Genomic DNA, 14,393 nt, shown 5'->3' on the forward strand with positions numbered 1-14,393 from the left:
CAATTATTTTGTTTTATTATGACCGTTTCATAAGTTATTCGCGATTCTTCATCAACAGCAATAAGTTTTTCAAAAGGCCTATACAATTTCCTGTAACTTTTCTTTGACATTAAGGCGATATTGTAACCCATTTGAATGCTACAAGAAAACAAGCAAAATATGATCGAACTATTTAAATCAATCATAAGACGTTATGGTTGAATAGTATTTTGATTGTTTTTGAAAAACCTATTGCTGTTGATGGAGAAATGCGAATAACTTCTGAAATGGTCGTAATAAAACAAAAGAATTGTGTTGATAAAACAAAATTTAAAATATCACGAGAAATACCACATTTTTTAAATTTTTTGTTATTAGCATTTTAAATTAAAATGGCGTATAGAATCATATTCAAAAATAAAATTGTTTTTTCGACAGCAAATAGTATCAATTATAAAAATATGTCAAAAGTTATTGTTAGGAAAACTTTTTTATTGAAAGCTTCTCCATGATCCAAATATACTGAAAAAGTTTCTTTTACGTCTTTAAAACGATAAACATTAGATTTTTGACATTTTATGATGGGGTAACACGAATAACTAAAAGAGCACACGAGTTAACTGTTTTTGTTGGAACAAAATTCCAAATATCTCGAAAACTATCGCATTTCGGAAGATTTTTGTTAAATGCATTTTGATTTTAAACGATTCTTACAATTATATTCTGTAATAAAATTGCAGTTTCGTATGTCAATCAGTATGGAATTTAAAAACATGTATTAAGTTATTGTTAGACAAACTTTTTTACCGATAATTTTTCCGAACAAATTTTTTTGGAAATTAATGCACGTAGAAATGTCTACACCCTTTTAAAAAATTGCTCTTGCCTCAAAACATTGCAATTGTCAGAGAAAATCAAGGAGATTCATAAACCGAACTCAACTTCAAAGTTTCGTTCGAATCGACGATGCTCAATTTTGTGGTCGGCCGGTCGGGCCCTCATATAGATAGATGAGTAAAAAAACCCTTAATTGAAAATTTATCTCAAAAACTCAACGTGCGGGTTAGGTATTTTTTACATAGAATGTGTATGCAAAACTTAAAAGAAATTGGTTCAGTAGATTTTGAATGGCAGGTAACACCGCAAAACATGTTTTTCCAGAGACTTTCCACAAAAAGCTTCGTAATCGAGTCGTTTGTAGATATTTTTGCATGGAATAATTACAGCACGTTTTTGAAAAAATACACTATAATGTACAAAAGTTTTGATCAATTCGCTTCACGCAAACTTTTGAAAAAAATCGCAGAGAAAGTTTTTTTTCACGCCGAAAAGCCTTAACCAACCCCCCCTCTGAACACGACACTTATGCTTGGTTAAATGGATACGTAAACAAACAAATGTTTCGGTTTCGGTGACGAGCAGCCGGAGGAGACCCTAGAGACTCCATTGCATCCTAACAAAATAGTTGTATGGTTCAGTTTTTAGCGAATGGTTCAATTTTTTCAAATATGATGCCGGAGCCGACATTAAAGTCATTGTGAATAATATCGGGACATGTTTGAGGACTGGTTATTTCCAAATAAAACCACACAACATTTGGAAGATCTTTTGTGTCATCAAGATGGGGCAACAAGTCATATGACCGTTGTAACCATCGATTAATAATATACGATGACCGATTGACGAATTATAGCGAAAAAGAATAATGTTCATTGGCTGCCTCGCTCTTTCAATTTGATTTTAACATTTGACATGATATGGACTTTTTATGTTGCTACGTAAAGTCTCTCGTCCAAGCCGACAAACTGCAAACAACTGATGAACTAGAGAATTGAAGACGTTATTGACGAAATTCCTCTAGCTCTTACCAAAAATGTGACAAAAAATGGACTGGTCGAATGAAATTTGTAAAACGCAGTCACGGTGAACATTTGACTGAAAATAGTTTGAAAATTAAATTGATTGCCAACTGCTGTCAATGATTGTGTTTTTTTTTTCATTTAAAAAATGTTACGATATCACCCTTTATTGAGGACGTAACCAATCCATACTGAACCAGACCATTTCGATGTGGATAACACAATTCTTGGAACGCGCAACTATAGATAATTGTAATTTTTCTGATGCCATATTTCAGTCGAACATCGTTTCTGAGTTGGACCAAGACGTAATTTTCCGCACTTTAACCCTCTGCTGCCCAACTCCGCCTTTTGGCGGGTCACGGGAAAATCGTCATAGAATATTCAAAACACGATTTTATGCTGTCATCACTATGAAGACCTCTTCACAACATTTCCATTGAACATACAAATACATTATTTGCATTTTGAAATCACTATGTTGAAAACATTCAACGTTGAATGCTGAAAATTTTAGGAAAACGAGAAAAAACTATTTTGTGTGTGGCAGTGTAATTTAGTTAAAAAATGTTTATACTTTTTTAATTTTTTGGAGAAAATGAAAAATATTTTTAGGTTGCTAACTTGTAGTACTCCTCTGCAGCTGTGAAATTATGTTGTGTACGATTAATTGAAAAATCAGTAGCTTTCGTGAGCTGGCTATATTTTTTTTCGGCTTCCTCATTACAAAAACAATCTACAATAGCCTTTTTAAGCAAAACAAAAAATTGGACAGCAGAGGGTTAACAAAGGAAAGAAGGTTTTGAAATAGTGCCTAAACCCCTGTAACTAAAGTTGTTATAAAAACTATTGTGACAAGCGAAAAATCTACCAAATAAATACACACCTTCTATATATGCATTCAACCTTTGTCTAGCGCAACGGATTACACAATTGTAAATACGTCTCGCATTGGACCGGTCATTAGCATAGTGAATTGTTTGCAATCAATCATTTGCGTAGACAGCAATTTTCGACAGTTGTATAAGCAGCGTCAAGAAGTCACACCAACAAATTCGAAGGCAATCGTGGCGTATAGGGATGTCCGTTCAGAGGTCGAACGTGAGAGTAATATAGCATTGAGTTTAGCATTTTTTCGGGGGTTAATTAAAAATATCGGACCGCATGGACATTTTTGTTAGCATTAATTTGACAATAGAATTACGGGCCTTAAAAATTCTGCAGTTAAACTTGATCCTGGAAAACAACGGAGCAGCAGCGAACGGTCTAGTCGACAAAACAATTAGGGACTAGATTTAATCTCTGCTGCCTCATAATCAGTCAAATATTGAGCTACAAACAAAAGTTGAACCACCCTAATACTATACACACATTCGAATTCGTCTAATTCGTTTCAACCTTGGACTAACTGGAATGTATGTTATGTGCGGTCCGACGGGCTGATCTCTGTTGCATGCATCGTTCGTGGATAATCAACATGAATGAATTGTGACGTGGATGCAGTATATTGAATGGCATGGATTTCATTCATACGATATAGCGCGATTGGCTTAAGTATTTTTTAAAGACTCGTTAGTTGATACAGGAGGTTGGCCATTCGTTACATATGGTCGGTGTTAAGTCAGACCGGACTAAGTCGCAAAACCTCAAAAAATGAGTTAATGATAGCACTGGATAAAGAATTTCTTAATCTACATTCCACTTTTACCAGATTTGAAATATGAAACAATAAACAAGAATTATGGCAAAAACTATTTTCCAATTATAATGTAAAGGATGCTGCGATTCAAACTTTAAACGCGTTTTTCTCGAAATCAATGCACTGTCACTTAGTCCGGTCTGACCTAACACCGACCATATGTCAGTCGTCGTACGTTCGATTTCAACTGGGACGGATAAATTGTGGGACCGAGGCATTAGTCCTGCAGTTGTCCTGTACGGTAAACACGGTGCCGATCAATTATGGTTTTGTAACCAGTAATTGTCGAACAATCTCAAGCTCAAATAAAAGTCGTCCTCGTCGTTTTCACAATAAAAAGTCAAAATATTTGCGAGAATATAATACATAAATAGATAGTTGAAGAAACTGCTAGAAACTTCCTTATTTTATTGAAATAGTCATAGCCATTAGAGGTAAAATATTGTTTCTTGAGTAAAATTATAATGTTTTGTAACATTACCTAATTGTGATTTCCGTCAAGCATAATATTTTGTAGAATATCGTCCAGGTATTTCTCATTCAACCAAAAGATTAATATTCTGCACATCCACACCTTATTTAATTATTTATAGATAGATTTGAAAATAATTTGGATTTGAACATGTTCTTTTACCTAAAAACGTGAACAGCTTGAACGTCTAGTTAATACCTAGATTGTTAATAGCAATAAATTCAGCAGCAGCTATTTTTTAATATTGTAGAGTTTTTATTTAGATTTCTTGTCATATTTTCGTTTGAACATTGCATAGCCAATTTGTTGGAAATTAAAAAAAAACAGTTTGTTGCAGTTTTTGTTCTATTTTGAATTCCCTATCAGAAATTTAGCGCAACTATTTTCGCCCTTACCACGGTTGAGACCGATAACGAAACGGTTCGATTTGTGCCTTTTTCAAGGCAATACAGTACAGAAGATTAACTTCCAGCTCTAATTCAAAACACATTTTATCATTAGGGTCGGTAGTAAAGTGCCAACAAAATGCTAAAACAAGCTAAGCTACTTCCAGGAAGCACTGATAACATATGTTCATTTGGTGAAAACTGCATTTTGGCCATCAGCAGATTTCTTCCGAGAAATCGTTTCGGTCAGTGAATATGCGGATGGACAGAGAAACACAATCGGAATATTAAGATGATGAGGTTTGTGTACATAAATGCAGGGCTAACATGGAACTACCAAATGTAGAACGTGGCACTCTATAGTAAAATAAAAACTCAATCTTGGATATCGTACCATCTAGCCCCAACCAATTTAAAACATTGTGGGTAACGGAAATCTACAGCAAACGGATAGAGTTCAGTTCAAAATTACGTGAAAAAATGTTCAAATTGTGAAACTATAGGATCACAATTTGAATCATTTTTCGAGTATGTCAAGGTATCGGTATTTGTGCAACGTAAACGTGCGAAAATAAACTTACCTCATAGATGGGCAGCTTGTCCGAGTTCCATTGAGCGATTCGCTCTACGCTGCGATCCACGACCGTGATTTTGATGTCAGGACATTTGAGTGCCATCACACTGCACGTGGGACCCCCCACGTATCCGGCTCCTATGCAGCAAATCTTCGAGATGACCATTGTCACGCACGATCACAATGCAATACTCGCGCGTTGAATGAACTTGGTTGCTCTTTGCACCAACAAGTACTGAGCAACTTGCGATAAAAATATACAACTTGTTCTAAACACCCTGAAGCAAAATGCAAACCGTAGTTTTCGAGCACACACTGAACCACACTTTTGCTTTTATTATCACTTGGCTCAGGAAGCAGCTTCTCATTTCCTTTCCCTTCACCGATGCCACCTCGTGCGTCAGCTATTCCAGATCCGTTTCATGAGGAGTCCAGACAAGAGTGCTCAACGCGAATGAGCTTTGGAGCTATTTCTGCTTCTGCTGGGGGGACACGTCCGCCGAACTGGAGTGCACACTTACGACTGATCACGTCGTCGATTGAATCTTTGGAAGATATTGAAGCAGAAGGAAAACATAGAGTAGTAGTGAGGCAAAAAAACGCTAAAAGTTGATTTAAAGTGAGTGCTATTTGCTTTTTCGTTGCTTTCGTCATCGAGTATCTTCAGTTTCGGGCCTGCTGGTGATGGCGTCAGATCTCTGATGATCATTGATATATTTTTTTGTATAAGAGGGCATGCCTTCGGTGTTTGAGCAGTTTTTTATTAGGTTAGTCTCGGATCGTGGCAACGATTCAAGAAAACAAATATGGCCCAACTAAATAGCTTTGGACTTCATTGAACTGCGACGAAGTTCCAGATGTCCAACCAAGTAGAAAAAAATGCTGATCATGATAAGTATTACCGATTTTTTTCAAACTTCATCAGTTGCCAAAATAAACAGAGTTTGATCAATTGAATACCGCTAATTTTTTTCGTCTTAGCTCCTGATTGTAGGAATCAATATTTCTCTGTATTTTATTGATTCCAAATTATCTAGAGATGTTTTTGCCTTTCTTATATAGAAAGGTTATGTAATCACTTTAAAAATCTCCTACCAAATCCCGGCCCGGAGGGCCGAGTGTCATATGCCATTCGACTCAGCTCGTCGAGATCGGAAAATGTCTGTGTGTGTATGTGGAAAAAAATGTAACCTCTGTTTCTCAGAGATGGCTGGACCGATTTGCACTTAGTCTCAAATGAAAGGTACAACCTTCACATCGGCTGCTATTGAATTTTTTATTGATTGGACTTCCGGTTTCGGAGTTAAGGGTTGAACAGTGCGACCACACAGCAAATTCCCATATAAACTGAAATGAAAAATTCTCAAAGGGAAGGGGGGCATTAAGGGAAAATTTCAAAATCGAATTTGCATTTTTGGTGCCAAATGACTATAAAGTTCATAAAACGTTAAGATTTAATGAAATCTCAAAAAAAAGATTTTGACGAAAATTGACTTTTTGGGACTTTGGCACATTTTTGCCTTTCTCATATAGAAATGCAATCACTCTAAAAATCGTCAACCTAATCCCGGTCAAAATTTTGTTTGACCTATAAAGGCTTAGGTAGGGGTATGCAATAAGAGGTTGCTACTTTAAAATTAAAACTAGTTTAAAATTTCTTAACAAGTTGAAAATTTTCGGCAGGGTCCGGACCCCCCGGATCATTGTATTGAACATAACCTAGCCATGGAATCGTAGTTTGGACAAATGAGAAAGGCACAATTGCACCAATTGGATTAAAACTGGTTTTTTGTCTAAATATTGTTCTACCAGAGACACCGTGCAACAATATGATAGTCACTTGCCGGCCACACCTATCGCCATCGTTCACAGGGAAGGATAAATGATAGGGTAGGTGTCGTGTAGTTGGAGATTTAGATGCGATGCGACCTGTAAAGTATCGTTTAGTTGTTTAGGTAGTCTTCGAGTACATGGTCACTGGTAAAATAAAAGATCTTGTTTAGTCTTTGAGTTTTTTTATAAACCCTGGGCCACCGGGCCATTGTCTAGGGAAGCTAATCTTGTCTGCGCAACTAATCGCAGAACTATTGCAACCTTGATTGCAACAGTATTTAGACAGATTTATTGTTTCAACTCTACGATTGGGTTGGAAGCCTTTGAAAGATAACACGTAATATGGACAAATAATCATGATATCGTAAAGTATTATAGATCAAGGAAAGTATTTCCTATTTTTCACATCGGACTGTTTGAAAAATACGCATATACGAACACTAAAAACGACTAACGAAGGAAAATACAAGCTATTTATAACCTAATACACGGGCTTGTTAGTAATAACGGAACTTGAAATTAGATCTGCTTTGAATTTAAAGTACCTATTGAATAGCCGTGAACTTCGATACTTGTTAGACTAATGCCGTATTGAGACTGAACGATTAAATTTTACAATGCATCATTCAAAATATTTGTAGCGGTTTAATGAGATATTACGTGGTAATATTCATAAGTTTTGCTGAGCACACTTACTCGAATTCGCGAGTTTTGCTATGTGAAGGAGGTGAAGTAACAGATCCTTTAAGAAGGTAATTTACCTTTAAACTAAAAGTTGGATTTAGCCGAACAAATATGTTCAAAATTTATTAAAAATTTTACTTTACGTATCCTTGATCAGTTAAATAGATATTGTCATTATGTTATATGTTTGGTCTGAAACTAAAAGGCGCGAAATAAGTTAACAATAGTCACTACTGCCATAATTGGCACATTTCCCTCGGTAACTAGGGGGTAAGGTACCAAGGAGAAATGAGAAGGCAGGTGAAAAACACACGCTAACGATGTTTCGTGACCACGACACGAAAGCTCCGGCAAGTTAATCTTTTTCAGTTTAGTTTGTTTTGTATTTTGCTGTATTCAATTCGTAATTACTGAATATAGTACTGCCTACATAGGTTCGGTGAATGGTAATGCGTCGCACAGAGGAGTAACTAGAGCAAATTCGTATTCAAAACTCAAAATAACTAGTTATAATCCACCAGCGGTGCAATTGTGCCTTTCTCATTTCTTTAAACTTTGACTCCATGGCTGGTAATGTTCAATATAATTATGGAAATGCCTATTACATTCTTTTTTTTCAATTTGTTCATTTGATAAGGCACGTATGAGTTAGCTTAAAGGTGCCATTTTTTCATTGTTTTACATTTTGAATTTCTTAAAACTAGAGGGTTACACATTTCAATATTATTTTGTTTTATATAATGAAACTAAAAAAAACTTTACAGCTAACTTATACATATAAAAGAGGGTATAATATAATATTCGTAAGATTTGGGGGACGGGTCATTTTGTGTGTTCTTTGTATAGTAATTCACTTTATGATTTTAGAATGGAGATTGTAGGAGAAATTAATTATTAACTAAGCGGAACATTTTACAAGCTTATTAACTAGAAATAACTAGAGAGAGTGGTTCAAGATTAAGGGGAATTAATTAGGGCTATTTTAAAGTAGTGGTACTGTTGTGCATTTCTTAACGAGATTAACTATTGATCAACTAAAACTAGAAGATAGGGGGGCACATAAGTTTTGGGAAGATATTCAAGGGGAGAAGGGGGTGAAGTCATACATCTGTGTATCAGAGACATGGGAGGGAGGGTGGACAAGGCTGAACGGGGGGGGTAGATATAAACTTTCAGTTTTCGGCATCAGGAATTAACGGCCAGGATTACAGATTCGAACGGATTGATCAACTAAAACTAGAAGATAGGGGGCACATAAGTTTTGGGACAATATTCAAGGGGAGAAGGGGGTGAAGTCATACATCTGTGTATCAGAGTATTATTACATTCTTAGTACACTTTGCACTTATACATAATGGCTCGCCAGCCACGAACTTGATGAGCTACGTGTCGATAGTGAAACACTTGAAACAAAAAATTATAATCTTAGTTTGCACCCATTTTAATACATTTTGCATCATTTTGATAATGGTGATAGTGGTATGAGAGCGAGTGGTACCAGTTTAAGTGAAAAATAGTTGTGTGGCCGCACTTTTCAAGCTGCAACTCCGTAACCGGAATCCCTATCGAACCGAAATCTATAGCAGCCGATAGGAAGGCTGTATCTTTCATTGAAGAGTAAGTTTGTGCAAATCGGCTCAGCCATCTCTCAGAAATAGAGGCAATATTATTTGCCACATAGACACAAACACACACAAACATTTTCCGATCTTGTCGAACTGAGTCGAATGGTATATAAGCTTCGACTATCCGGGGCCGGGCCTTGGTTAAAAAGTCGAGATTTGGAGCGATTGCATAACCTTTCTGTATGAGAAAGGCCAATTGGTCAATTTGAAATCATAAAAATTGCCCCATGCTACCGATAGTAGAGCGGGTAAAGTGATTATGACGCATAACCAAATACATCCACACGCATCCAAAAACGATACCACATTTAAATGATCTTGTGTAAGGAAAATTTGTTGATTTTTTTGCAGTATCGTCGAGATATACGTCGATTTCGGCAAAAATATTTTAGAAAGCACGTATGAGATAAAAGGTAAAACTAATAATTTATGTATTGGATTTTTAATTTTACTCTGATTGGAACCAGAATAACAGTTTTATTGACTGAAGAATAGGGTAAATGATGTTAAGTGGGACCACAGACTAACAGACATAACACTCAAAAACAAAGCTTCGCCCGCTTTAACGGTCATTTTAAATATATTTATAGTTGGGACTGTGGCCACATTTGAAATTATGGCGCCACTGACATATGAACAAGCATATGGGGGATAGACCACTAGTGAAAAAGTGTTCCCAAACCCGAGGGGTAACACACCAGTAAATGAGTGTTTGGGACTGTGAATAAAAGGTGGAGCTAGTGTTCTGGGAAAGTTGTCGGATCGATGTTTTTTGAGGGAATTCCCTCATAGTGTTATGTCTGTTAGTCTGTGGTGGGACTATAGAGAAACTGATCAAGTATGGAACTATTTAAAAAATATGCGATAAGACGTACTAAAATGAAGTAATGCGCCAAAATCATCATATTCTGCAAAATTTACATTATGTCGCCTTGAGTGAGCTTTGTTGAATAAGCTTGCTTATGATAAAACGCTCGAAAATTGGAGTTTTATATATACTAATGTGAGCAAACACTACTACATTTTCATTTAAATAGATTGAAAATACTACGGAAAATGTCATGAATTAGATTTTAAATAAAGTGTAATTATGATTTTTTGATATTAATCGCACTACAAATAATCGTGATTGAGACCACCAGTTTCAGCTATTGACTCCTAGAGGAGCTTTTTTGGTAGCATTTTGTTATCATCGGGGGTTATAGATGCATACATACTAATTTGCTTTTGGCATGTTTTGATAGCGTATACTCTCGATATATTTCATAGAAATTCGAGCATTAGAACCTATTAAATCATTTCTAAATATATTTTTCATCCGTTTGGTATACCAGTAATTCATTTGAAACATATTGCAACTTGTAAAGGGGGCAGAAATTATAGTCCTAATCAAAATTATTTTTAGTTCCATGCAAGATAAATACATTCCCAGTCATGACCAATATTCTTTAGTCAGTAAAACTGTTATTCTGGTTCCAATCACAGATTAATTTAAATTTCAATCTACAAATTACCAAAATTTTTACCTGTCATCAAATACGTTTTTGCTAAAATATTTTCCTAATTTTATGCCAAAATCAAGATATGTGTCGAGAATACTGCAGAAAAAAACAACAAATTGTCCCACTAAAGATCATTTACCATTTGATAAGGACTATAGTTAAAATCCTCTTTAAAAGCTGCAATATGTTTCAAATAAATTATTGGTATTCTATGAGAATAACAAATATATTTGGAAATCTTTTAATAAGTTTTAATGCCCAAATCTCTTAGAAATATATCGAGAGTATATCCAGTCAAAGCATACCAAAAGCAAATTAGAGTTTTTTCTCCAACGCGCATCTATAACCCCTGAATACAGATTTTCTTCATAGCCAAATGCTACCAAAAATAGACCCTCTAGGAGTGAATAGCAGAAACTAGTAGTCTCAATCACGATTATTTGTAGTGTGATTCAATATCAAAAAACCACAATCATACTTTATTTAAAACCCACTTCATGATACTTTCTGTAGTATGTCCAATCGATTTAAATGAAAATGTACTGGTGATTGCTCTCTTTAGAATATATACAACTCCAATTTTCGAGCGTTTTAGCATAAGCAAGCTTGTTAAATAAAGTTCACTCAAGACGATATAATGTTTCAGAAAACGAAGTAATTTCGTCTCGGAAAATTTAGTGTTTTAGAAATATTTGTAAATATGTGCAATCATGGAAGATGCATTAAAATATGTTAAATTATGAAATTTCATATGAAAAAACAACACATTTCTGGATCATATTTGTTATACAATAAAGGCGTGTTCGAACTTCTGGTCTCCTATGAATACCCTACCATATATAATTAAATTTCTCTTCTGAATCACTAATTCTTGTTTAAGATTGAGAACGAATGTCCATGAGAGGTGTGAAAGATGTGGCTCTGCGCGAAAAAATGGAAGAAATTGGTGAAACAATTGCGAAAAATCTGCTGGTATGAAATTTCATACGCTAGGCTGAACCCATATCTTTTTTTCCTAAGGCAAAATTATTTCCTCTTTAGGACCCGGAGGGGATTCACAACTTTCTCGCTGATTTTAACGTTGAATCAGTGCATTCAAGGCTTATAATAATTGCTTAATACGTTGCAAATCAAGCCTGGTTCTAAACAGAGTATTTTTTTATGTAAATTCTCGCAAGAAAATGTTTTTTTTCCTTAAAAAAAATTACAAAGTGTGAGGGAAAGGTGGTTTTATGCAACGCACCAATCATGAGACAAAACGGCACGAGAGAAGAGAGAAGTGTTTTCAAAAAAGCTGCTAAATGAATTTTCTCGCAAGATTAAAGATATTATTCGATTGTATGCTAAATATAAGGATATGAGCGGAATTTTCTCTGTAATAATTTTTTGATACCCTATCAGCCCAGCGTCTGAAATTTCATGCGTTAGTTTTTTCGCAACAAAACGTTCCAAAGTGGTTATTTTATTTTACGCATACTTAATTCAGCATAATATGAGGGCTCACGAAGTATTTTATAAATTAAAAAAAGTTTTAATATGGCTGGGATAAAGCGCCGACAGCTATTATTATGAATGATAATAGTAACTATATATGCCAGATAATTGTTTATCATCACGATGGTCACATAGTCAATAACTGTATCTATCTCCGCCTGTTCCAGGAAGATTTCCTGAATCTCTTTCGCTTCCAGTAGATCCAGATCCAGAATCCAGAGCAGTATGGATTCGATTGGATTCAGATGAGCCATCGCGAACTGTTCGTTGGGTTTGCATGAATAAGTTGGAGTTTGTTCTCTTCCGGGATGATTCACAAAGAAACCGTGCTCGTTCCATATTCTGAAGGAGCAATGCCAAAATAATATGCTTAAAGATACGAAAACTTTTCTAAGATGAACGAAAATGAATGTGCTACCAGCGAAATCGTTCATAATATATACAAACATGCATTAAAACAAACGAAGCATTTCGTTTCATCCAGCAAAAATAATTTCGTCATCAACGAAACATTCGCGCAATGTACACTATACGAGTAAAATTTACGAAAACTTTCATCCATCAAGCGGCCATTTTGTCAATTCATGAAATGAACAAAACCTACTATTTACAGTGCACGAAAATGCTTCGTAGCAGAAAACGACGAATGAACTCGTGTATTACACGATCAATTTCATTATATTTACGAATTTATATTTTCAGTGCGTTCATTACCAAATTACCATATATTTGGTGTAATTCGATGCAATAGAAAAAATATGCCTTCAAAAAAAAATCCTCAAGTAGACACTATTTGAAAAAGTTTCTTGTAAACGAGTTTATTTCACTTCCCGGTTTCCGAGATAGGATCCAGATCGATCTGAGGGTCATAAGTTAGAAAATTAGCTGTCAGAAGGTTCTGGCAAATGAAAGTTTGCACACTGATGCGATCAAGGCACATAGAGACAACTTGAAATTTCTCGGTGGTTATTTCTAGAGGTGGTAGGTAGAAAAATTAAATACAAAATATGTCACGATATCACCCTTTTCCGTTTCATTGAAAAAAAAATTCGGTTGGGATATTCACACGGATCATTGCTATATTGAACAATAAGTATCATAATAAAACTTTTAAAGCATATAAGAAAGACGCTTAGTGTCTTCAGCAGTATTGTTCGCAAAAGAAAGAGCTATAATTTTTCTGAAGACATCATCTCTATACAATCACTTGAAAGAAAATTAATGAAAATATCTCACTTATAGGGGAATGAAACTGTGAAAACACAACATCAAAAGAAAGCATATTGCATCCAATAAATTCTCCGAAGGTGCTATTGACCTAAACTTAGCCGTTTCGGCGATAAGAGTTGGTGGTTTGTTTTGGTCTCATTTTTAGATACTGGAATACGCCGTTGCTGAGAAACACGAATGAGAGTTTGTCCGACACATACACACACAGACGTTGTCCCAAAGCGTCGAGCTGAGTCGATTAGTATATGGGACTCGGCCTTCCGGGCCTCGGAAAACATTTTTAAAGTTTGAGCGGATGCTATACATTTCTTTTATCAGAAATGTAAAAAATCCTAATTTTGGCGTGAAGCAGCCCCTGATGACGGTAATAGCAATAATTAAATTTTGTACACAAAATAGCAATTTTATAAGGATTTGTTTTAACAAAGCAAGAGTCGTAGTTCTTTTGAATGTTTTTACAATATATATCCATAGCGACAGGTGAATAAAAAAAACTAAAAGAAAAACTTTGTATCTTTAGGTATGGACAACCATTTTTCAGGTGGGGAGTTTGCTACACTCTCAGCAGGTTTTTCGCCGGTCTTGCTCATAGCACACTGCATATTATCAAAATATATTAAATAATTATTGAAGGATGTAGAAATGTAATGTTTTTTTATCATTTCTCATGAGTTATCCAGAATATTTTTCCTGTTACATGTTAAAAATCTATAGAAAAACCTTTTTGTTAATATTCCATTTAAAATTCAATATTTGGAAAGTTAATTCGGACCCGACCCAATTACTGAAGCAGTTTTACATTACATGTAGCTATTCATATAATACTTCAACTGAACAATAAATCGATTGGCTTTCGCTGGCTGGCCGATATTGAAATTACAAGCAATTACAATTGTTGTCAATTTGAGGCTCAGAGAGATGCTATAGGGTCAGTTATGTTTGAAAAAAAAGTAGCTTTATCAATAGGATCAAATGCAACCTTTCGTCTCTCCATTTAACACTAATTACGTGTGTTACACAGATCGCCTCGAAATTATTAACATTTGGAAGGTGGAT

At 35.2% G+C, this 14,393-nt stretch overlaps 1 protein-coding gene across 2 annotated transcripts in view; it reads right to left on the bottom strand.

Annotated features, from left to right (window-relative positions):
* The window catches only part of LOC131689615 (UDP-glucose 6-dehydrogenase), a 64,526-nt gene that overhangs the window by 39,830 nt on the left and 10,303 nt on the right, over positions 1–14,393 (bottom strand). For both annotated transcript variants that reach the window (XM_058974828.1, XM_058974829.1), the window contains exon 2: positions 4,977–5,514. In XM_058974828.1, coding sequence (XP_058830811.1) covers positions 4,977–5,135 — 159 coding nt within the window. In that variant the 5' untranslated portion in view covers positions 5,136–5,514. The remainder of the gene's footprint in view (positions 1–4,976; positions 5,515–14,393) is intronic.

This window comes from Topomyia yanbarensis, chromosome 3 (assembly GCF_030247195.1).
Source record: "Topomyia yanbarensis strain Yona2022 chromosome 3, ASM3024719v1, whole genome shotgun sequence".
NCBI classification, from domain to species: domain Eukaryota; kingdom Metazoa; phylum Arthropoda; class Insecta; order Diptera; family Culicidae; genus Topomyia; species Topomyia yanbarensis.